Source organism: Mobula birostris, chromosome 4 (genome assembly GCF_030028105.1).
Source record: "Mobula birostris isolate sMobBir1 chromosome 4, sMobBir1.hap1, whole genome shotgun sequence".
Classification (NCBI taxonomy): domain Eukaryota; kingdom Metazoa; phylum Chordata; class Chondrichthyes; order Myliobatiformes; family Myliobatidae; genus Mobula; species Mobula birostris.
The window spans coordinates 208,850,882-208,876,284 of NC_092373.1; the positions used below are offsets into that span (position 1 = coordinate 208,850,882).

Below are 25,403 nucleotides of genomic sequence, written 5' to 3' on the forward strand. Positions count from 1 at the left end.
GTTATGTCAAACATACTTTTCAGCCCACCGTCATTTGCAAGCTCGAGGAGTTGATCTTCTTCCCGCACTGACATGGATGACGCGTGGGTAATGACCTTGTGTGCGCTTATTCAACAGTGCGCGTGACAGGGAATGAGGAAAGGTGCAGCCGACTCATATCGCCAAATCATATCATTTCCTGGTGGCCCGGCAGCACATGCTTTGCGGCCTGATATCGGTCCGCGGCCCTGTGGTTGGGGACCGCTGATCTACACCATACCCATATCCCTGCATCTTCCTTATATCCATCCACGTCTCTATCTAAGTATCTCTTAAAAGCCTCTACGATACTTGCCTCTCCCACCATATCAAGCAGTGCATTCCAGGCATCCATGGCTCTCTTAGTAAAATCCTCACATCTCCCTTGAACCTTAAGTGCATACCCTCTGGTATTAGACAGTTCAACACCAGGAAACACATGCACTCTGTTCACTCTGTCTATGCCTGTCATAATCTTGTAAACCTCTTTCAGATCTCCCCTCAGCCTCTGATGCTCCGGAGAAAATTGCCCAAGTTTATCCAGTCTCTCATGATAACACATGACCTCGAAACCAGGCAGCATCTTGATGAATCTCTTCTGCACCCTGTCCAAAGCTTCAACACACTTCCTGTAGTGGGGCGACTGGAACTATACACAATACTCCAGATGTGGCCTAACCAGAGTTTTATAAAGTTGTAACATATAACTGACTGACTTTTGAAATCAATGTCTCGACTAATAAAAGCAAGTATTCCATAAGCCTTCTTGACCACCTTATCGACCTGTGTAGTCAGTTTCAAGGAGCTACCATCTTGGATCCCAAGATCTCTCTACTCAGCTACACTAAGGATACACTAACAGTGTACTGTCTCCTTGCATTTGCCCTTCTGAGGTGCCACACCTCACATTGATCTGTGTTACACTCCATCTGCCATTTCTCTGCCCATATCTGCAACTGGTCTATATTGTGCTGTATTCTTTAGCAGCCTGCTCTACCCACAACTTTACCAATCTTGGTATCATCTGCAGATTTACTATCCCCCACCCATCTATATTTTCATCCAGGTCATTTGTCTACATCACCACCAGCAGAGTTCCCAGCACAGATCCCTGCGAAGTTAACTAACTACAGACTTCCAGCTTGAATGAGCCCCTTCAGCCACCGTCCTCCGTCTTCTGTGCTCAAGCCAGTCCTGAATCCAAACAGCTAATTTGCTGCAGACCCCACGCATCTTAATCTTCTGGATTAGCCTTCATGAGGACTTTGTCAAACGCCTTACCAAAATCCATGTGGACAACATTCACTGCCCTACCCTCGTCTCATCTCTCTCGTCACCTTGTCAAAAAACTGAATCAAGTTGGTAAGGCACAACCTGCCATGCACAGAGCCAATTTAGCTCTCCGTAATCAGGCCATGGGTTTCTCAAATCCCTATCCCTAAGAACTTTCCCCAGCAGTTTCCCTGCAAGTGATGTGAGACTGCCTGCTCTATAGTTCACAGCATTTTTCCTTGTTCCTTTCTTAAATAAAGGAACAACATTAGCCACTGGCCAGAACTCTGTGACCTCGCCTGTGGTTAGAGAGGACACAAAGATACTGTTTAAGGGCCCAGCAATCTTACCTCTTGCCTCCTTCAGTAACCTGGAGTGAATCCCGTCTGGCCCTGGGGACTTATCTACCTTAATACCCTGCAGGAGGCCCAACACTTCTTTCTCCTTGATCTCTAAATGCCCTAACGTATTTATACACTCAGCACCGGTCTCCTGGTCCTCTATATTTCCTTGCTATATACTGAAAGAAAGTATTCATTAAGTAAAGATCTATCCATGGCCCCCTCTACTGTAAAGAAAGCAGGATCTCCCAGTGGCCACACATTTTAATTCCACGTCCCATTCCCATTCTGATACGTCAATCCACGGCCTCCTCTACTGTAAAGATGAAGCCACAATCAGGCTGGAGGAACAACACCTTATATTCCGTCTGGGTGGCCTCCAACCTGATGGCATGAACATCGACTTCTCTAACTTCCGCTAATGCCCCACCTCCCCCTCGTACCCCATCTGTTATTTATTTATATACACATATTCTTTTTCTCTCTCTCCTTTTTCTCCCTCTGTCCCTCTGACTATACCCCTTGCCCATCCTCTGGGCTTCCCCCCCCCCTTTCTTTCTCCCTAGGACTCCTGTCCCATGATCCTCTCGTATCCCTTTTGCCAATCACCTGTCCAGCTCTTGGCTCCATCCCTCCCCCTCCTGTCTTCTCCTATCATTTTGGATCTCCCCCTCCCCCTCCCACTTTCAAATCTCTTACTAGTTCTTCTTTCAGTTAGTCCTGACGAAGGGTCTCAGCCCGAAACGTCAACTGTACCTCTTCCTAGAGATGCTGCCTGGCCTGCTGCGTTCACCAGCAACTCTTATGTGTGTTGCTTGAAATTCCAGCATCTGCAGATTTCCTCATGTTTGCATATTCATTAAGTACCTCTCATTCTCTGTGTCCAATCAGATGTTAACCCTTTATCCTTGAATGATCCCACCCTCTCCCTAGTTATCCTTTTATTCTTGCTGTCTGTATGTACGATCCAACACCAGGTCCAGTACGGCCCCCCCTCTTAGTGGACCATCCTCATATTGATTAAAGAAACCTTCTTCGATACACTTGCACTATGAAGGTCCCAGTTTACATTAGGGAAGTTGAAATGCCCCATGACAACAACCCTATTATTTTTACACATTTCCTAAATCTGATTTCATATCTGTTCCTCAGTGTCCTGGTGGCTGTTAGGGGGTTTGTAGCACAATTCTGTCAGTGTGATTGCACCCTTCCTATTCCTGAGCTCCACCCAAAAGGACTTGGTGTCTGTCTCCTCAGAGTGCAGCTGTGATATTGTCTCTGATTTGTAGTGCATCTCCTTCCACTCTTTTACCTCCTCCTCTATCTTTTCTAAAACTTCAAAAAGCTGGTGGATTAATCACTCATTCCTGTCCCTTTCTCACCAAGTTTCATTAATGGTTACACCACCATAGTTCCATGTACTGATCGGTGCTCTAAGTTCATTGTCCTTACCTATAATACTCCTAGCATTAAAATTCACACACTTCAAACTATCCGACCCATCATACTTCTTGTTTCAATTCTGCCCTTTCAATACTTTCCCTGACATCTACCTTCTGGTCCGATCTTTCCCATCCCTTACGTTGGGCTCCCATTCCCAGCCCCTGCAAAACTAGTTTAAACTCTCCTGAGTAGAACCTTGTGGCTAGTTCAGGTCCAACCCGTTCCTCTTGTACAGGTCATCCCCTTTCCCAGAAAAGATTCCAATGATCCAAGAGCTTGAAACCCTATGCCCTGCACCATCTCCACAGCCACTCATTCATCTGTGCTATCACCCCATTCCTACCTGCTCTAGCCTGCGGTACAGGGAGTAATCTTGGAGGTCCTTCACTTCAGCCTCTTTCCTAACTCTGTATACTCACTGTGTAGGACCTCTTCCCCTTTTCTACTATGTCATAGATGCTAATATGCACCACAATCTCTGGATGTTCCCCATCCCCCTTGAGAATATCATGCAGTTGCTCCGATACATCTTGGACCCAGGCACCCAGGAGGCAATGCACCATCCTGGTGTCTCTTTTTAGGCCACAGATCTTTTTTCTGTCCCCCTAGCTACTGAGTTCCTTATTACTACCGCACAGCCTGACTGTACCCTTCCCTGTTGAACCGCAGAGACTGCCACTGTGCCACTAGTCTGGCAGCTGGTGATGGGTTATTCCTCTCCCCGCATCCAGCAGTATCCAAAGGGATATACATGTTGCTGAGGGGAATAGCAGTAGGGGAGCCTTGCACTGACCTATTAATCTCCTTACCTCTCCTGGTAGCCACCCATCTAGTGTCCAAAGCTGTTCTCTGGGTGTGACCACCTCTTTAAAAGTCTCGACTATAATACCTTCATCCGCCTGAATGATCCTGAGTCCAACCAACTCTTTGACCTGGTGAGTCAGCAGCTGAAGTTCGGTGCACAGATGTGGTCATCAGGGAAATCGTCAGGTATCCTGAATTTGACAGGAGGAGCATTCCATCCTGACTACTCAATACCTAAAAAGAGAAAGGTTTTCCTCTTCTTAAACTGTGCCCTTGCCTGTTCACGCCGAAGCCCGTTAAGCCAAAGCCTGCACGCTCTATCACTGGCACGCTCTGACAATGGCCACTCTGCTTGAGCCTGCCCTCCTTTTATTAGCAGTTGAGCTTGGGCCTCTAATGCTGATACTTTCCACACTTGTGTACCCAAAGAGACTGGCCTTGCCCGAATTAGGGCTCTGATTCTGACTCATACTCCTCTCGCCTGAGCTGACGAAAACATTTTTGGGAAATTTAAATTTCCTGTAGTCTAACCCTAATTTATCTCATCTCTTTATTTGTTACTATATTTGTTCCTCTCGCTTCTTTCTGTTTGTAATAAACTACCAAGAGATTAATGACACCATTTTTTGTTCCTAATTTCTACCCATACTGCCTCATTTGAGGGGCCTTCCAGAATATGCTTCCTCAATGTTCAAGTAATTCCTAGACTCTCAGTGTAATGCCATCTCCTCTTTTATTATCTTGATCTCACTTGATAATTATATTTCATTGGTTACTTTCATACTCTCTTCGAGCTCTTTCTCTCTCTTGTTATAATTCTTATGCTGTTCTTTTTAGCCCTTACATGTTTACCTTTAAATAGTTCTATAATGATACTTCACATATTGAAATCCATGAAGATTTATTAACCCATTTTTTCCATTTGCTTCTAGGCCAAAGCCACTTGCTCATGTGTCACGATGCTATGATAGTGACGGTTTTATGCAGTCTGCAGACATACAGCACGTAGAACAGAGTCCAGAACGGAACTATCATCACAAGCAAACCCGTAATTCAGAAACTAAGTGCATTAAAGACCCCATATCACGAAACTCAGCACTGCGCAGACAGGCTGTTGAAAATTGGCATCGGAGGCCATATCGTAACAGCACAGAGGGAGAAGAAGGTGATGTATCCGATGCTGGCTCCAGGACGACGGAATCGGAGGTGGAAGTTTGGGAGCAAGAAAGTAGAAGTTCAACAGAGCCACAGAAATTTGGATCCAATCGTGTCAGGGCTTATCGACTCAGTACGGGTAAGTGTAGCACCATATCCTGGCATGTGAGCAGAACTGGCAAGGGCTCTATTTGTTGCCTGTCAAGTGTCACAGAAAAAGCAATGATACACTACATTAGGACATAAAAAGTAGAACAATACGACACAGGAATAGCGCCTTCTGTCCACAATGTTGTGTCTAATTAATTAAATCCCTAACTAAACTAACACCTTCCACCTGCACTTTGTCCATGTCCCTTGTCACCAAACTCGAGATCCTGGAAATCAACTACACCCTTTTCAGCAAAACTAAAGAGCTGAGCATTGACTTCAGGAAGGAGGAGTGGAAACCATAGAAACTACAGCACAGAAACAGGCCTTTTGGCCCTTCTTGGCTGTGCCAAACCACTTTTTGCCTAGTCCCACTGACCTGCACACGGACCATATCCCTCCATACACCTCCCATCCATGTATCTGTCCAGTTTATTCTTAAATGTTAAAAAAGAACCTGCATTTACCACCTCGTCTGGCAGCTCATTCCATACTCCCACCACTCTCTGTGTGAAGAAGCCCCCCCTAATATCCCCTTTAAACTTTTCCCCCCTCACCCTTAACCCATGTCCTCTGGTTTTTTTCTCCCCTTGCCTCAGTGGAAAAAGCCTGCTTGCATTCACTCTATCTATACCCATCATAATTTTATATACCTCTATCAAATCTCCCCTCATTCTTCTACGCTCCAGGGAATAAAGTCCTAACCTATTCAACCTTTCTCTGTAACTGAGTTTCTCAAGTCCCGGCAACATCCTTGTAAACCTTCTCTGCACTCTTTCAACCTTATTTATATCCTTCCTGTAATTTGGTGACCAAACCTGAACACAATACTCCAGATTCAACCTCACCAATGCCTTATACAACCTCATCATAACATTCCAGCTCTTATACTGAGTACTTTGATTAATAAAGGCCAATGTACCAAAAGCTCTCTTTACGACCCTATCTACCTGTGACGCCACTTTTAGGGAATTTTGTATCTGTATTCCCAGATCCCTCTGTTCCACTGCAATCCTCAGTGCCTTACCATTAATCCTGTATGTTCTACCTTGGTTTGTCCTTCCAACGTGCAATACCTCACACTTGTCTGTATTAAACTCCATCTGCCATTTTTCAGCCCATTTTTCCAGCTGGTCCAAGTCCCTCTGCAGGCTCTGAAAACCTTCCTCACTGTCTATTACACCTCCAATCTTTGTATCATCAGCAAATTTGCTGATCCAATTTACCACATTATCATCCAGATCATTGATATAGATGACAAATAACAATGGACCCAGCACTGATCCCTGTGGCACACCACTAGTCACAGGCCTCCACTCGGAGAAGCAATTCTCTAATACCACTCTCTGGCTTCTTCCATTGAGCCAATGTCTAATCCAATTTACCACCTCTCCATGTATACCTAGCGACTGAATTTTCCTAACTAACCTCCCATGCGGGACCTTGTCAAAGGCCTTACTGAAGTCCATGTAGACAATATCCACTGCCTTCCCTTCATCCACTTTCCTGGTAACCTCCTCGAAAAACTCCAAGAGATTGATCAAACATGACCTACCACGCACAAAGCCATGTTGACTCTCCCTAATAAGTCCCTGTCTATCCAAATGCTTGTAGATTCCATCTCTTAGTACTCCCTCCAATAACTTACCTACTACCAACGTTAAACTTACCGGCCTATAATTTCCCAGATTACTTTTCGATCCTTTTTTAAACAACGGAACAACATGAGCCACTCTCCAATCCTCCGGCACCTCACCTGTAGACAGCGACATTTTAAAGATTTCTGCCAGGGCCGAAATATTGACATATAAACATAGAAACATAGAAGTCTACAGCACATTATGGGCCCTTTGACCTACAATGTTTTGCCGACCATGTGACCGACTCTAGAAACTACCTAGAATTTCCCGAGTGCATAGCCCTCTAATTTTTTTAACTCCATGTACCTATCCAAGGGTCTGTCAAAACACCCTATTGTATCTGCCTCAACCACCATCACTGGCAGTGCATTCCAAGCACCCCGCCACTCTCTTGTGTGAACAACTTACCTCTGACATCGCCACTGTACCTACATCCAAACACCTTAAAACTATGCCCCTTGTGTTAGCCATTTCAGCCCTGGGTAAAAGCCTTGTGGCTATCCACATGATCAGTGCCTCTCATCACTTTATACACCTCTCATCCTCCGTCACTACAAGGAGAAAGGGCCAAGTTCACTCAACCTATTCTCATAAGGCACACTCTCCAATCCAGGCAACATCCTTGTAAATCACCTCTGTACTCTCTCTATAGTATCCACGTTCCTTCCATAGTGAGGTGACCAGAACTGAACACAGTACTCCGTGGGGTCTAACAAAGGTCTTATTTGGCTGTAACATTACCTCACGGCTCTTGAACTCAATCCCAAGGTTGATGAAGTCCAACATACCATACACCTTCTTAACAACACCCAATCTGCACCGCAGCTTTGAGTGTCATATGAACATGCACCCCAAAATCTTGCTGATCCTCCACACTTCGAAGAGTCTTACCATTCATGTTATACTCTGTCTTCAAATTTGACCTACCAAAGTAAGACCATAAGACCACAAGATATAGGAGCAGAAGTAGGCCATTTGGCCTATTGAGTCTGCTCCACCGTACAATCATGGGCTGATCCGATACTTTCAGTCATCCCCACTCCCCTGCCTTCTCCCCATACCCTTTGATGCCCTGGCTAATCAAAAACGTATCTATCTCTGCCTTAAATGCACCCAATGACTTGGCCTCCACAGCCGCTTGTAGCAACAAATTCCACAGATTTACCATCTTCTGACTAAAGTAATTTCTCTGCATCTCAGTTCTAAATGGACGTCCTTCAATCCTGAAGTCGTGCCCTCGTAGACTCCCCTACCATGGGAAATAACTTTGCCATATCTAATTTGTTCAGGCCTTTTAACATTTGGAATGTTTCAATGTGTTCCCCCCTCATTCTTCTGAACTCCAGGAAATACAGTCCAAGAGCTGCCAGACGTTCCTCATACAGTAACCCTTTCATTTCTGGAATCATTCTCGTGAATCTTCTCTGAACCTTCTCCAATGTCAGTATATGCTTTCTAAAATAAGGAGTCCAAGACTGCACACAATACTCCAAGTGTGTTCTCACGAGTGCCTTATAGAGCCTCAATATCAAATCCCTGCTCTTGTATTCCATACCTCTAGAAATGAATGTCAATATTACATTCGCCTTCATCACCACTGATTCAACCTGGAGGTTACCCTCTGGGTTATAAGCCAAGTCCTTTTGCATCTCTGCATTTTGAATTATCTCCCCATCTAAATAATAGTCTGCCCATTTATTTCTTCCAGTAAAGTGCATGACCATACACTTTCCAACATTGTATTTCATTTGCCACTTATTTGCCTATTTCCCTAAACTATCTAATTCTCTCTGCAGGCTCTCTGTTTCCTCAACACTACCTGTGCCTCCACTTATCGTTGTATCATTAGCAACCTAGCCACAAATCTATTAATCCCAGTATGTAAGTCATTGACATACATCGTAAGAAGCAGCGGTCCCAACACCGACCCTGTGGAACTCCACTGGTAGCAGCCAGCCAGAATAGGATCCCTTTATTCTCACTCTCTGTTTTCTGCTGATCAGCCAATACTCCACTCATGACTATGTAATTCCATGGTCTCTTATCTTGCTAAGCAGCCTCATGTACAGCACCTTGTCAAAGGCCTTCTCAAAAACCACTTCTCACGTATCTGGGTTGAAATCCATCTGCCACTTCTCAGCCCAGCTCTGCATCCTACTGATCTCAACTTGAGGTTGAGAGAGTTGAGAGCTTCGAGTTCCCAGGAGTGAATAGCACCAGTACCTGGCCAGGTCCAACCACATAAAAACCATGGCCAAGATAGTTCACCAAAGATTCTACTTCCTCAGGAGGTACCTTAGAAACCATCCTATCTGCAGAGCAGCTTGGTGTAGCATAAACACAAGAGCATCTGCAGATGGTGGAAATTAAGATTAACACACGCAAAATGCTGTAAGTTTCCATAGATAATGCTTGGCCAAGAGAAAAAACATAGAAAACATAGAAAACCTACAGCACAATACAGGCTTCGGCCGCAATGCTGTGCCAAACATGTCTTTACTATAGAAATTAACTAGGGTTACCTATAGCCCTCTATTTTTCTAAGCTCCATGTACCTATACAGGAGTCTTTTAAAAGACCCTATCGTATCTGCCTCCACCACCGTCACCAGCAGCCCATTCCACGCACTCACCACTCTCTGCGTAAAAAAACTTACCCCTGACATCTCCTCTGTACCTACTTCCAAGCACCTTAAAACTGTGCCCTCTCGTGTTAGCCATTTTAACCCTGGGAAAAAGCCTCTGACTCTCCACACGATCAATGCCTCTCATCATCTTATACACCTCTATCAGATCACCTCTCATCCTCTGTCATTCCAAGGAGAAAAGGCCAAGTTCACTCAACCTACTCTCATAAGGCATGCTCCCCAATCCAGGCAACATCCTTGTAAATCTCCTCTGCACCCTTTCTATGGTTTCCACATCCTTCCTGTAGTGAGGTGACCAGAACTGAGCACAGAACTCCAAGTGGCATCTGACCTGGGTCCGATATAGCTGCAATATTATCTCTCGGCTCCTAAACTGAATCCCACGATTGATGAAAGCCAATACACTGTATGCCTTCTGCACCACAGAGTCAACCTGCACAGCAGCTTTGAGTGTCCTACGGACTCTGAACCCAAGATCCCTCTGATCCTCCACACTGCCAAGAGTCTTACCATTATTACTACATTCTGCTGTCATATTTGACCACCCAAAATGAACCACCTCACACTAATCTGGGTTGAACTCCATCTACCATTTCTCAGCCCAGTTTTGCATCTTATCGATGTCCCGCTGTAACCTGACCTCCCTCCACACTATCCACAACACCCCCAACCTTTGTGTCATCAGTGAATTTATTAACCCATCCCTCCACTTCCTCATCTAGGTCATTTATAAAAAAATTACAAAGAGAAAGGGTCCCAGAACAGATCCGTGAGGCACACCACCGGTCACCGACCTCCATGCAGAATATGACCTGTCTACAACCACACTTTGCCTTCGTGGGCAAGCCAGTTCTGGATCCACAAAGCAATGTCCCCTTGGATCCCATGCCTCCTTCCTTTCTCAATAAGCCTTGCATGGGGTACCTTATCAAATGCCTTGCTGAAATCCATGTACACTACATCTACTGCTCTACCTTCATCAATATGTTTAGTCACATCCTCAAAAAATTCAATCAGGCTTGTAAGGCATGACTTGCCTTTGACAAAGCCATGCTGACTATTCCTAATCATATTATACCTCTCGAAATGTTCATAAATCCTGCCTCTCAAGATCTTCTCCATCAACTTACCAACCACTGAAGTAAGACTCACTGGTCTAAAATTTCCTGGGCTATCTCTACTCCTTTTCTTGAATGATGGAACAACATCCACAACCCTCCAATCCTCCGGAACCTCTCCCGTTCCCATTGATGATGCAAAAATCATCGCCAAAGGCTCAGCAATCTCATCCCTCGCTTCCCACAGTAGACACAGATACATCTCTTCCAGTCCCGGTGACTTATCCAACTTGATGCTTTCCAAAAGCTCCAGCACATACTCTTTCTTAATACCTATATAGTCAAGCTTTTCAGTCTGCTGTAAGTCAGCCCTACAATCACCAAGATCCTTTTCTGTAGTGAATTCTGAAGGGAAGTATTCATTAAGTACTTCTGCTGTTACCCGGGGTTCCTTAAACACTTTTCACTGTTACACTTGATTGGTCCTATTCTGTCACGTCTTATCCTCTTGCACGTCACATACTTGTAGAATACCTTGGGGTTTTCCTTAATCCTGTCTACCAAGGTCTTCTCCTGGCCCCTTCTGGCTCTCCTAAGCACCTTCCTGCTGGCCTTATAATCTTCTCGATCTCTATCATTACCTCGTTTTGTGAACCTTTTGTAAGTGTTTCTTTTCTTCTTGACTAGATTTACAACAGCCTTTGTACACCACAGTTCCTGTACCCTACCATCCTTTCCCGGTCTCATTGGAACGTACCTATGCAGAACTCCACGCAAATATCCCCTCAACATTTGCCACATTTCTGCCATATATTTCCCTGAGAATATCTGTTCCCAATTTATGTTTCCAATATCCTGCCTGATAGCTTTACATTTACCCTTACTCAAATGAAACACTTTCCTAACTTGTCTGTTTGTATCCCTCTGCAATGCTGTGGTAAAAGAGATAGAATTGTGATCACCATCTCCAAAATGCTCTCACACTGAGAGATCTGACACCTGACCAGGTTCATTTCCCAATACCAAATCAAGTACAGCCTCTCCTTCCTCTTGTAGGCTTATCTATATATTCTGTCAAGAAACCTTCCTGAACACACCCAACAAACTCCACCCCATCTAAACCCCTTGCTCTAGGGAGATGCCAATCGATTTGTGTCAATAGATTCAAAGCAAGAAGGCTGCGAGTGGGATGGCTAAGGATCTTCGGAGCAAAGATATTTTACCACTCGGGGTAAAGAGAGGCAAGACTGTGCAGACGCGTGACGTCAGCCAGTAGAGCACGAAAGGTTTAAAACGAAGACCGCCATATCCAGCGGGCTGTGGAGTGAGAGGGTAGCAGAGTGATAGGGCTTTTGTTCAACGGGCTTAGGCGGTAACGAGACAAGGTAGGTTTACTTGTGTTAATTGTGGAAAGGAAGTATGTGTGTGAGGCCGGTGTTCTGTGCTGATTGTCAGATGTGGGAAGTCCTGGACTCTCCCAGCCTCCCAGACGGCTATACCTGCACCTGGTGTGTCGAGCTGCAGCTCCTAAGGGAACTGGAGCTGTAGCTCGATGACCTTCGTCTGGTCAGGGAGAGTGAGGAGTTGATAGAGACGAGTTATAGGCAGGTGGTCACACCGGGGCCACGGGAGACAGACAAGTGGGTCACAGTCAGGAGGGGGAAGGGGAAGAGTCAGGTGCTAGAGAGTACCCCAGTGGCTGTCCCCCTTAACAATAAGTACTCCTGTTTGAGTACTGTTGGGGGGGACAGCTTACCTTGGGGAAGCAACAGTGGCTCTGGCACAGAGTCCAGCCCTGTGGCTCAGAAAGGTAGGGAAAGGAAGAGGAGGGCAGTAGTGATAGGAGACTCTATAGTTAGGGGGTCAGACAGGCGATTCTGTGGACGCAGGAAAGAAACTCGGATGGTAGTTTGCCCTCCGGGTGTCAGGGCCCGGGATGTTTCAGATCGCGTCCACAATATCCTGCAGTGGGAGGGAGAACAGCCAGAGGTCGTGGTACATATTGGTACATAAGTTATTTCCCATGGTAGGGGATTCTAGGACAAGAGGACATGAACTCAGGATTGAAGGACATTCTTTTAGAACTGAGATGCGGAGAAATTACTTTAGTCAGAGGGTGTTAAATCTGTGGAATTCGTTGCCACAAGTAGCTGTGGAGGCCAAGTAATTGAGTGTATTTAAGACAGAGATAGATAGGTTCTGGATTAGCCAGGGCATCAAAGGGTATGGGGTGAAAGCAGGGGAGTGGGGATGACTGGAAGAATTGGATCAGCCCATGATTGAATAGCAAAGCAGACTCAATGGCCCAAAAGGCCCACTTCTGCTCCTATATCTTGTGGTCTTACAGTCTTAATATGAGATTCTCCAACCACGTGTAACACATTCCTCAGAGAAATCCATTGGCAAAACTATTCTCTAACCCTTGCAGTTTAAAGAAGGATGTTTGACTGAAATGGTTAAAATGCCTCTTTTAGAGTCATACAGCAGTGAAGCTGGCCATTCATCCCATCATGTCCATGTCAGTCAGTGGGCATACATGCATATTAATGCTCATGCACTTTGGTAGCAGAAATACAAATGTTTGTAAATATGCAGACTATTTTCTAAATGGGGAGAAAATGCAGGAACCTGAGATGCAGAGGGACTTGAGAACGCTCTGTCCTCAGTAAGGGCCTCACCTTTGTCCCCCTTCGCCCACACCTCAGCGAGTTCCGTGTTCGCCATGATGTGGAATTCTTCTTCCGCCGACTCCGTCTCCGAGCCTACTTCTTTGGCAAGGACTCTTCCACCCCCACCGATGACCCCTTCTCCCGTCTTCAACCTTCCTCCTCTTCATGGACACCCCGCTCTGGTCTTCTGTCTGCTCTGGATCTCTTTATTGCTAACTGCCGACGGGACATCAACTGTCTCGACTTCACCGCACCTTGTTCCCATTCCAACCTCACTCCTTCCGAACGCTCTGCTCTCCACTCCCTCCGCACTAATCCTAACCTTACTATTAAACCTGCCGATAAGGGGGGTGCTGTTGTAGTCTGGCGTACTGACCTCTACCTTGCTGAGGCACAGCGACAACTCGCGGATACCTCCTCTTATTTACCCCTCGATTGTGACCCCACTAAGAAGCACCAGGCCATTGTCTCCCACACCATCACCGACTTTATCCGCTCAGGGGATCTCCCATCTACTGCTACCAACCTTATAGTTCCCACACCCCGCACTTCCCGTTTCTACCTCCTACCCAAGATCCACGAACCTGCCTGTCCTGGCAGACCTATTGTCTCAGCTTGCTCCTGCCCCACCGAACTCGTTTCTGCATACCTCAACACGGTATTATCTCCCCTTGTTCAATCCCTTCCTACCTTCTCACACTCTTAAACTTTAGGATGATTTTAAGTTCCCTGGCCCCCACTGCTTTATTTTCACCATGGATGTCCCCCATCAGGAAGGTCTCAAAGTTCTCCGCTTCTTTTTGGATTCCAGACCTAATCAGTTCCCCTCTACCACCACTCTGCTCCGTCTAGCAGAATTAGTCCTTACTTTTAATAATTTCTCCTTTGGCTCCTCCCAATTCCTCCAAACTAAAGGTGCTATGCCTGCCTTTTTGTTGGCTTTGTGGAACAATCTATGTTCCAAACCTATTCTGGTATCTGTCCCTGACTTTTCCTTCGCTACATCGACGACTGCATTGGCGCTGCTTCCTGCACGCATGCTGAGCTCATTGACTTTAATAACTTTGCCTCCAACTTTCACCCTGCCCTCAAGTTTACCTGGTCCATTTCCGACACCTCCCTCCCCTCTCTAGATCTTTCTGTCTCTATCTCTGGAGACAGCTTATCTACTGATGTCTACTGTAAGCCTACTGACTCTCACAGCTATCTGGACTATTCCTCTTCTCACCCTGTCTCTGGCAAAAATGCCATCCCCTTCTCGCAATTCCTCCGTCTCCACCGCATCTGCTGTCAGGATGAGGCTTTTCATTCCAGGACGAAGGAGATGTCCTCCTTTTTTAAAGAAAGGGGCTTCCCTTCCTCCACTATCAACTCTGCTCTCAAACGCATCTCCCCCATTTCACGCATATCTGCTCTCACTCCATCCTCCCGCCACCCCACTAGGAATAGGGTTCCCCTTGTCCTCATCTACCACCCACCAGCCTCTGGGTCCAACAGATTATTCTCCGTAACTTCTGCCACCTCCAACAGGATCCCACCACTAAGCACATCTTTCCCTCCCCCCACCTCTCTGCTTTCCGCAGGAATCGCTCCCTACACGACTCCCTTGTCCATTCGTCCCCCCCATCCCTCCCCACCGATTTCCCTCCTGGCACTTATCCTTGTAAGCGGAACAAGTGCTAAACATGCCCTTACACTTCCTCCCTTACCACCATTCAGAGTCGCAGACAGTCCTTCCAGATGAGGCGGCACTTCACCTGTGAGTTGGCTGGAGTGATATACTGTGTCCGGTGCTTCCGATGCGGCCTTCTATATATTGGCGAAACCCGATGCAGACTGGGAGATCGTTTTGCTGAACACCTATGCTCTGTCCGCCAGAGAAAGCAGGATCTCCCAGTGGCCACACATTTTAATTCCACATCCCATTCCCGTTCTGATATGTCTATCCACAGCCTCCTCTACTGTAAAGATGAAGCCACACTCAGGTTGGAGGAACATCACCTTATTTTCCGACTGGGTAGCCTCCAACCTGATGGCATGAACATTGACTTCTCAAACTTCTGCTAATTCCCCACCTCCCCCTCGTACCCCATCCGTTATTTATTTTTATACACACATTCTTTCTCTCTCTGTCCTTTTTCTCCCTCTGTCCCTCTGACTATACCCCTTGCCCATCCTCTGGGCTTCCCCCCCCCTTCTTTCTCCCTGGGCCTCCTGTCCCATGATCCTCTCATATACCTCTTGCCAATCAACTGTCCAGCTCTTGGCTGCATCCCTTCCCCCTCCTGTCTTCTCCTATCATTTCGGATCTTTCCCTCCCCCTCCCACTTCCAAATCCCTTACTAACTCTTTCTTCAGTTAGTCCTGATGAAGGGTCTTGGCCTGAAACGTCGACTGTACCTCTTCCTAGAGATGCTGCCTGGCCTGCTGCGTTCACCAGCAACTTTGAGTTGTGGACTTGGGAGTCCTTGTGCAGAACACCCTGAAGGTTAACTTGCAGGTAGAGTCGGTGGTGAGGAAGGCAAAAATCAAGAGGTCTAGAATACAAGAGAAAGAACGTAATGCTGAGGCTTTATAAGGTACTGGTGAGGCCTCACCTTGAGTATTGTGAACAGTTTTGGGCCCCTCATCTTAGAAAAGATGTGCTGGCATTGGAGAGGGTCCACAGGAGGTTCACAAGGATGATTCCAGGAATGAAAGGGTTATCATACGAGGAACGTTTGATGGCTCTGGGTTTGTACTCACTGGAATTCAGAGGGATGGGGGGGGGGGATCTCATTGAAACCTTCTGAATGTTGAAAGGCCTAGACAGAGTAGATGTGGAAAGGATGTTTCCCATGGTGGGAGAGTCTAGGACAAAAGAGGGCATAGCCTCAGGATAGAGGGGCACCCTTTCAAAGCAGAGATGTGGAGAAATTTCTTTAGCCAAAGGGTGGTGAATTTGTGGAATTTGTTGCCACGTACAGCTGTGGAGGCCAGGTCGTTGGGTGTATTTAAGTCAGAGATTGATAGGTCCTTGACTGAACATGGCATCAAAGGTTAGTGAGAAAAGGCTGGGAACTGGGGTTGAGGAGGAGATAGAAAAAAATGATTAGCCATGATTGAATGGCAGAGCAGACTCGATGGGCCAGATGGCCTAATTCTGCTCCTCTATCTCATGGCCTCGTGGTCTTAATCCTATCTTCTAGTAGCTAAGTGATTCAAGTACTTCTCTTGGTACTTCATAAATGCTATTGCTGACTGCTTCTGCCACCCTCTCAGGCGCATTATTCTAGATATTCACTAATCCATGGGTGAAAAAGATCCACCTTAAATCACCTGCTACTACCATTGGGCAGGAGATACAGAAACCTTAACTCCCACACCAGTTTCAGGAACAGTTAGCACCGTACATCCATGAGGCTCCTGAACCAATTGATAATATATTTACTTTGACTTTGACGTAGAAATCTCTTACCACGTCCCCAAATGTATGTCCTCTCAATGCCCCAATGCCCGATTTGTATTGATCAGAATCAGAATCAGGTTTATTATCACTGGCATGTGACATGAAATTTGTTAACTTAGTAGCAGCGGTTCAATGCAATACATAATATCACACTGAACTGCGATATTAGGTTTTCTATGTTTTTAATAAGTAAATCTTGTTCAGTATACTTTATACAGTATGCATATATTGGATAGATTAAAAATCGTGCATCTGTAACCAGGCTTCTGTACCTCCTACCTGATGGTAACAGTGAGAAAAGGGCATGCCCTGGGTGCTGGAGGTCCTTAATAATGGACGCTGCCTTTCTGAGACACCGCTTCTTGAAGATATCCTGGGTACTTTGTAGGCTAGTAGCCAAGATGGAGCTGACTAAATTTACAACCCTCTGCAGCTTCTTTCGGTCCTGTGCAGTAGCCCCTCCATATCAGACAGTGATGCAGCCTGTCAGAATGCTCTCCACGGTACAACTATAGAAGTTTTTGAGTGTATTTGGTGACATGCCAGATCCCTCAAACTCCTAATAAAATATAGCCACTGTCTCGCCTTCTTTATAACTGCATCTATATGTTGGTATCAGGTTAGATCCTCATAAAGACCTTGACACCCAGGAACTGGCATGTGACATGAAATTTGTTAACTTAGTAGCAGCGGTTCACTGCTCACTCTCTCCACTTCTGATCCCTCTATGAGGATTGGTATGTGTTCCTTTGTCTTACCCTTCCTGAAGTCCACATTCAGCTCTTTCATCTTACTGACGTTGAGTGCCAGGTTGTTACTGTGGCACCACTCCACTAGTTGGCATATCTCGCTCCTGTATGCCCTCTCGTCACCACCTGAGATTCTACCAACAATGGTTGTATCGCCAGCAAATTTATAGATGGTATTTGAGCTATGCCTGGTCACACAGTCATGAGTATATAGAGAGTAGAGCAGTGGGCTAAGCACACACCCCTGAGGTGCGCCAGTGTTGACCGTTAGGAAGGAGGAGATGTTATCAGCAATCTGCACAGATTGTGGTCTTCCGGTTAGGAAGTTGAGCATCCAATTGCAGAAGGAGTTACAGAGACCCAGGTTCTTCGACTTCAGGATTGAAGGATGTCCATTTAGAACAGAGATGCGGAGAAATTACTTTCGTCAGAGGGTGGTAAATCTGTGGAATTGTTGCCACGAGTGACTGTGGAGGCTAAGTCATTGGGTGTATTTAAGGTAGGTTCTTGATTAGCCAGGGCACCAATGGGTATGGGCAGAAGGCATGAGAGTGGGGATGACTGGGAGAATTAGATCAGCCCATGATTGAATGGCAGGGCAGACTCAATGGGCCAAATGGCATACTTCTGCTCCTATATCTTATGGTCTTATGGTCTTATGGAATAGGTACACGGGCCTCATGACTCACATCACCAGGTTTAGGAGCAGTTATCACCCCTCAAGCATCAGGCCCTCGAACCAAATTGGATAACTCCACTTGCCCCATCACTGAAATGTCCCCACAACCAATGGACTCACTTTCAAAGACTCTTCACCTCATATTCTTAACAGTTATTGCTTGCTTGCTATTTATTTATTGATCAGTTGATTTATTCATTTATTCATTTGTTTGTTCATTCATTCATCTATTTACTAATTATTTCTTTCTTGTTTTAATTGTCAGATGTGGGATTGGGTGTCTGATGTGTGAATTCCAGGCGAATACCAGACTCCCCGATGGCCACATCTGCTCCAGGTGCATTGAGATGCAGCTCCTTAGAGACCGCGTTAAGGAACCGGAGATGCAGCTCGATGACCTTTGGCTTGTTAGGGAGAGTGAAGAGGTGAAATCTGTGGACTCAGTGGAATGGTACGGAGACTGGGAGACTGGGTTACTGAGCATGGGTCTGTAGTGCAGAGGGGAAAGAGGGAGAAGTGGGGACCGGTAGTGATGGGGGACTCAGTAGTCAGGGGAACAGACAGGAGATTCTGTGGATGTGAACGGGACGCCTGGATGGTATGTTGCCTCCGTGGTGCCTGGGTCAGGGACGACTTGGATCACGTCCACAGCAGTTTGGAGAGGGAGGAAGAACAGACGGGTTATATTCTGCATGGAGGGCAGTGGCCAGTAGTGTGCTTCAGGGATCTGTTCTGGGACCCCTACTCTTCATGATTTTTATAAATGTTGGGAGGTGACCTGATAGAAGTGTATAAGATGATGAGAGGCATTGATCCTGTGGATAGTCAGAGGCTCTTTCCCAGGGCTGAAATGGCTAACATGAAAAGCCATAGTTTTAAGGTGCTTGGAAGTAGGTACAGAGGAGATGTCAGGGGTAAGTTTTTTACGCAGAGAGTGGTGAGTGCGTGGAATGGGCTGCCGCCGACATTGGTGGAGACGGAAACGATAGGGTCTTTTAAGAGACTCCTGGATAGGTATATGAAGCTTAGAAAAATAGGGGGCTATGGGTAAGCCTAGGTAGTTTCTGAGGTAAGGACGTGTTCAGCACAGCTTTGTGGGCCTGTATTGTGCTGCAGGTTTTCTATGTTTCTATGTCTTGGTACATATTGGTCCCAATGACCTAGGAAAGAAAAGCAAAGAAGACCTGAAAAGAGAATTTAGAGAGTTAGGTAGAAAGCTGAGAAGCAGGACCTCCAGGGTAGTAATTTCTGAATTGCTGCCTGTGCCACGCACCAGTGAGGGTAGAAACAGGATGATTTGGCAGATAAATGTGTGGCTGAGAAGCTGGTGTAGGGAGCAGGGCTTCAGGTTCTTGGATCATTGGGATCTCTTCTGCGGGAGGTATGACCTATGCAAAGGTGACAGATTATCACCTGAACTGAAGGGGGACATATATTCTCATGGGCAGGTTTGTTAGAGCTGCTGGAGAGGGCTGAAACTAATTTGGCAGGGGGTGTCAATCGGAGGGAAGGGTGTCAGGACAGGACGGATGGTAAAAAAGCAAAGATAGCGTGCAGTCAGACTGTCTGGAAGGGCAGAAAGATGATAGGACATAATTGCATACAGCAGGGAGAGTATCAGTGCATTAGGGATGCAGAATCAAAAAGAGTAGCAAATACAGAACTCAAAACGTTATATCGCAAGACCATAAGACATGGGAGCAGAATTTGGCCATTCAGTCCCCTGAGTCTGCTCCGCCTTTCCATCAAGGCTGATCCTGGATCCCACTCAACCCCATACACCCGACTTCTCGCCATATCCCTTGATGCCCTGACCAATCAGGAAATGATCAACTTCCGCCTTAAGTGTACGCACGGACTTGGCCTCCACCACAGTCTGTGGCAGAGCAGTCCACAGATTTACCACTCTCTGGCTAAAAAATTCCATCTTACCTCTGTTCTAAAAGGTCACCCCTCAATTTTGAGGCTGTGCCCTCCAGTTCTGGATACCCCCATCACAGGAAACATCTTTCCCACATCCACCCTATCTAGTCCTGTCAACATCCGGTAGATTTCAATGAGATTCCCTCACTTTCTTTTAACATTCATTGAGTTCAGGCCCAAAGTCGCCAAACGCTCCTCATACGTTAACCCCTTCATTCCTGGAATCATCCTCGTGAACCTCCTTTGGACTCTCTCCAATGATAAAAGATCCTTTCTGAGATATAGGGAGGCATGAGAGAGACATGACAAGTGTCATATAAAAGCTCAGCATTATCTCCTTGCTTTTAATTTCTATTCCACTTGAAATAACTGCCAACATTGCATTTGCCTTCTTTACCACAGACTCAACCTGTAAATTAACCTCTGGGAGTCTTGCATGAGGACTCCTGACTCCTTCTGTATCTCTGATGTTTAAAGCATTTCTTGTATTAGCCACTGGCACCCTGTGGAAAAGGTGCTGGCTGCCCATTCTACCTATGCCTCTGTAAAAGCAAAGGAAATGGCATACAACAAAGCAAAAATTAGTGGGAAGACAGAGAATTGGGGGAAGTTTTGAAAAAGTCTAGCATGCTGCCAGAGGACTTGAAATTTGCAAATGTCACTTCATAGGAGCACAGAAACATAGAACACCTACAGCGCAATACAGGCCCTTCAGCCCACAAAGCTGTGCCGAATATGTCCCTACCTTAGAAATTACCTAGGGTTACCCATAGCCCTCTATTTTTCTAAGACCCATGTACCTATCCAGAAGTCTCTTAAAAGACCCTATCGTATCCTCTTCCACCACCATCGTCAGCACTCACCACTCTGCATAAAAAAACTTACCCTGTACTCTTAAACTTAAACTTCACTCTTTAAGAAAGGAGGAAGGCAGCAGAAAGGAAATTATAGACCAGTTAGCCTGACCTCAGTGGTTGGAAGGATGTTAGAGTCAATTGTTAAGGATGAGGTGATGGAGTACTTGGTGACACAGGACAAGATAGTACAAAGTCAGCATGGTTTCCTTCAGGGACATTACAAGTAGGATAGATAAAGGGGATGCAGTGGGTGTTGATATTTGGACTTTCAGAAGGCCTTTGACAAGGTGCCACACATGGGGCTGCTTACCTAGTTTAAGAGCCCATAGTATTACAGGAAAGTCATTGGCATGGGTAGAGCATTGGCTGATTGGTAGGAGGCAGCGAGTGGGAATAGAAGGATCCTTTCCTGGTTGGCTGCCAGTGACTACTGGTGTTCCACAGGGGTCGGTGTTGGGACCACTTCTTTTTATGCTGTAAATTAATGAATTAGATGATGGAATAGATGGCTTTGTTACCAAGTTTGCAGATGATACAAAGATTGGTGGAGGGGCAGGTAATGTTGAGGAAACAGGTAGGATGCAGAAGGACTTAGACAGATTAGGAGAATGGGCAAGAAAGTGGCAAATGAAATACAATGTTGGAAAATGCATGGTCATGCACTTTGGTAGTAGAAATAAATGTATGGATTATTTTCTAAATGGGGAGAAAATCCAAAAATCTGAGATGCAGAGGGACTTGGGAGTCCTTGTGCAGAACACCCTGAAGGTTACCTTGCAAGTTGAGTCGGTGAGGAAGAAGGTAAATGCCATGTAAGCATTAATTTCAAAAGGTCTAGAATACAAGAACAAAGATGTGATACTGTGGCTTTATAAGGACTGGTGAGGCCTCACCTTGAGTATTGTGAACAGTTTTGGGCCCCTCATCTTGGAAAAGATGTTCTGGCATCGGAGAGGGTCCAGAGGAGGTTCACAAGGATGATTCCAGGGATGAAAGGGTTATCATACGAGGAACGTTTGATGGCTCTGGGTCTGTACTCGCTGGAATTCAGAAGGATGAGGGGGGATCTTGTTGAAACCTTTTGAATTTTGAAAGGCCTAGATGGAATAGATGTGGAAAGGATATTTTCTATGGTGGGAGAGTCTAGGACAAGAGGGCACAGCCTCAGGATAGAGGGGCGCCCTTTCAAAACAGAGATGCGGAGAAATTTCTTTAGCCAAAGCATGGTGAATTTGTGGAATTTGTTGCCACATGCAGCTGTCGTTTGGTGTATTTAAGGCAGAGATTGATAGGTTCTTGACTGGATGTGGCATCAAAGGTTACGGGGAGAAGGCCAAGAAATGAGGTTGTGGAGGGGAAGAAAAAGGGATCAGCCATGATTGAATGGCGGAGCAGACTCGATGGACCAGATGACCTTATTCTGCTCCTATGCCTTATGGTCCTATCATCTCATTTGCCTGTCGTCCTCTTTCACTCCTACTTGATCAATCTTTCCTCGTAGGACATACTCTTTCATCCAGGTAGCATCTTGGTAAATCTCTGTACTCTCTCTAAGGCTTCCACATCCTTCCTATTATGAAGCAACCAGTACTGAGCTGCCTGAGTGTGTTCTGACCAGCAGTTTATAGAGCTACGGCATTACCTTGTGGCTCTGAACTCAGTCTTCTGACTAATGGAGGCCAGCACACCATATGCCTTTTAACCACCCTATGAACTTGCGTGGTAACTTTGTGGGATCTATCGTCTGGTAATTCTTGTTTCAACCTGATGGAGCAGCAGTAGCAAGGATATTGATCCCCCTCCAGTTCAGATGCAAACTGTCTCATCTGTACGGGTCCCACCTTCCCTGGAAGAGAGCCCAATGATCAACATTTCTGATGTCCTGCCTCATACACCATCTCCTTGGTCGTGTTTCAAACTGTTTTATCTTCCAAATTCTAACCTCACTAGTACGTGGCATGAGAATACAACCCTGGATGTCCTGTCCTTTAACTTTGCACTTAATTTCCTGAAATTACTTTACAGGGCCTTGTCACCCGTCCTGCCCATGTCATTGGTACTGATGGAAACCACGACCTTTGCCTGCTCGCCCACCCCCTTAAGAGTTCTATGGATTCAGTCTGAGATATCTCTGATCCTGACACCTGCAGGCAACATACCATCCATAACAACCTTGATCCACATCACATGCTAGCCTCTTCTCTACCCCTTCTCTCTTCCCTTCTACCTTGATGTAGAATTCGGACTCAGAACATTAATTGTCTATTTCCCTCAATAGATACTACCCGATTTACTGATTTTCTTTAGCTTTTGGCACTTTGGTTCATTGTTCATTCATTATGTCACACAATGTAGGCGATAATGGTCTTTCCATGACCATGATTGTTCTTGGCAAATTGTTCTACAGAAGTGGTTTACCACTGAGTTCTTCTGGGCAGTGTCTTTACAAGATGGATGATCTCAGACATTATCAATACTCTTTGGAGATTGTTTGCCCGGCGTAACCAGGATTTGTGATTTGCACCAACTGCTGATACGACCATTCACCACCTGCTCCCATGGCTTTACGTGACCCTGATCAAGGTGGGGTGAGGGGGGGGCTAAATCAGTGCTACACTTTGCCCAAGGGTGATTGCAGGCTAGCAGAGGGAAGTAGTGCCCTACACTTCCTTTGGTAGAGATATATATCCACTTTGCCACTCAATGATTCATTGTATAACGTTGATTTATTTATTCATTTTTCTTTAAAGTTTGAAACTAGTTGATGTGTCCTGCTTTAATTTGTCCATAGGTAATGCCAAAGCAGTTAATTACAAAACAGCCAAACATCAGAAGAGCAGTCCCTCACGATCAAATGAAGTCATCAGCCCTGAGGTGCTGAAGATGCGAGCAGCACTATTTTGTATTTTCACGTACCTGGACACCAAGACGTTATTGCAAACAGCTGAAGTCTGTCGGGACTGGAAATATGTGGCTAGACATCCAGCAGTTTGGACTAGAGTTCTGTTGGAGAATGCCAGAGTGTCTTCTAAGGTATTAAGTGTACAACTTTATATCCTGCTTCTATGCTATCAGATAGTTAGCATTACAATTTGTTGTTTTCTGGCAGCAGTGTTGTGCAAGCCACAAAAACTGCTATCAATTACAATCGATAATGCAAAAGAGAAATAGTGAGGTAGTGTTCATGGATTCATAAACTGTTCAAAAATCTGATGTTGGAGGGGAAGTTGTTCTTAAAACATTGAGTGTGGATTTTAAGGCTCCTGTACCTCCACTCTGATCGTAGTAATGAGATAAGGGCATGTCTCAGATGGAGAAGGTCCTTAATGGTGCACAATTGTAAAATATAACAGTTCTGTTATGAACCAAGCCAGTCCATATTAACCAAGAATATATTACTATATTTAGGTAGGACCAATTAATTGGTTCTGGTGGGGGTGTCTTTCATAACCTCACAATTGCCCTGATGAAGGGTCCTTGCCCGAAATAATTGACTTTTTATTCTTCTCCATGTTGCTGTCTGACCTGCTGATCCTCCAGCATTTTGTGTGTATTATAAGACCATAAGACATAGGAACAGAGTTAGTCCATATGGACCATCGAGTCTGCTCCGCCATTCAATCATGGCTAATCCTTTTTATTCTCCTCCTCAACCCCATTTTGTGGCTTTCTCCCTGTAACCTTTGATGCCATGTCCAATCAAGAACCTATCAATCTCTGCCTTAAATATACCCAACAACCTGGCCTCCACAGCTGCACGTAGCAACAAATTCCACAAATTCACCACCTCTGACTGAAGAAATTTCTCCGCATCTCTGTTTTAAATGGACACCCCTCTATCCTGAGGCTGTGCCCTCTTGTCCTGGACTCTCTCACCATGGGAAACATCCTTTCCACATCTACTCTGTCTCGGCTTTTCAACATTCAAAAGGTTTCAATGAGATCCCCCAACCCCCACTATCCTTCTGAATTCCAGCAAGTACAGACCCAGAGCCGTGAAATATTCCTCGTATGATAACCCTTTCATTCCTGGAATCATCCTTGTGAACCTCCTCTGGACCCTCTCCAATGCCAGCACATCCTTACCAAGCAGAGGAGCCCAAAACTGTACAAAATACTCAAGGTGAGGTCTCACCAGTGCCTTATAAAGCCTCAGCATCACATCCCAGCTGTTGAAATGAATGCTAACATGGCTTTTGCCTTCCTCACCACCGACTCAACCTGCAAATTGACCTTTAGGTTGTTCTGCACAAGGACTCCCAAGTCCCTTTGCATCTCAGACTTTTGGATTTTCTCCCTATTTAGAAAATAGTCTGCACATTTATTTCTACTACCAAATTGCAAAACCGTGCATTTTCCAACATTATATTCCATTTGCTACTTTCTTGCCCATTCTCCTAATCTGTCGAAGTCCTGCATCCTACCTGTTTCCTCAACATTACCTGCCCCTCCACCAATCTTCGTATCATCTGCAAACTTGGCAACAAAGCCATCCATTCCATCATCTAAATCATTTACATACAGCATAAAATGAAGTGGTCCCAACACCA

At 45.6% G+C, this 25,403-nt stretch overlaps 1 protein-coding gene across 1 annotated transcript in view; it reads left to right on the forward strand.

Moving 5' to 3' along the window:
- Window positions 1-25,403, forward strand: part of fbxo41 (F-box protein 41) — a 225,460-nt gene that overhangs the window by 112,854 nt on the left and 87,203 nt on the right. Inside the window, exons 4-5 of the mRNA XM_072254830.1 lie at window positions 4,811-5,172; window positions 23,645-23,886. Of these exons, the coding sequence (XP_072110931.1) occupies window positions 4,811-5,172; window positions 23,645-23,886 (604 nt within the window). The remainder of the gene's footprint in view (window positions 1-4,810; window positions 5,173-23,644; window positions 23,887-25,403) is intronic.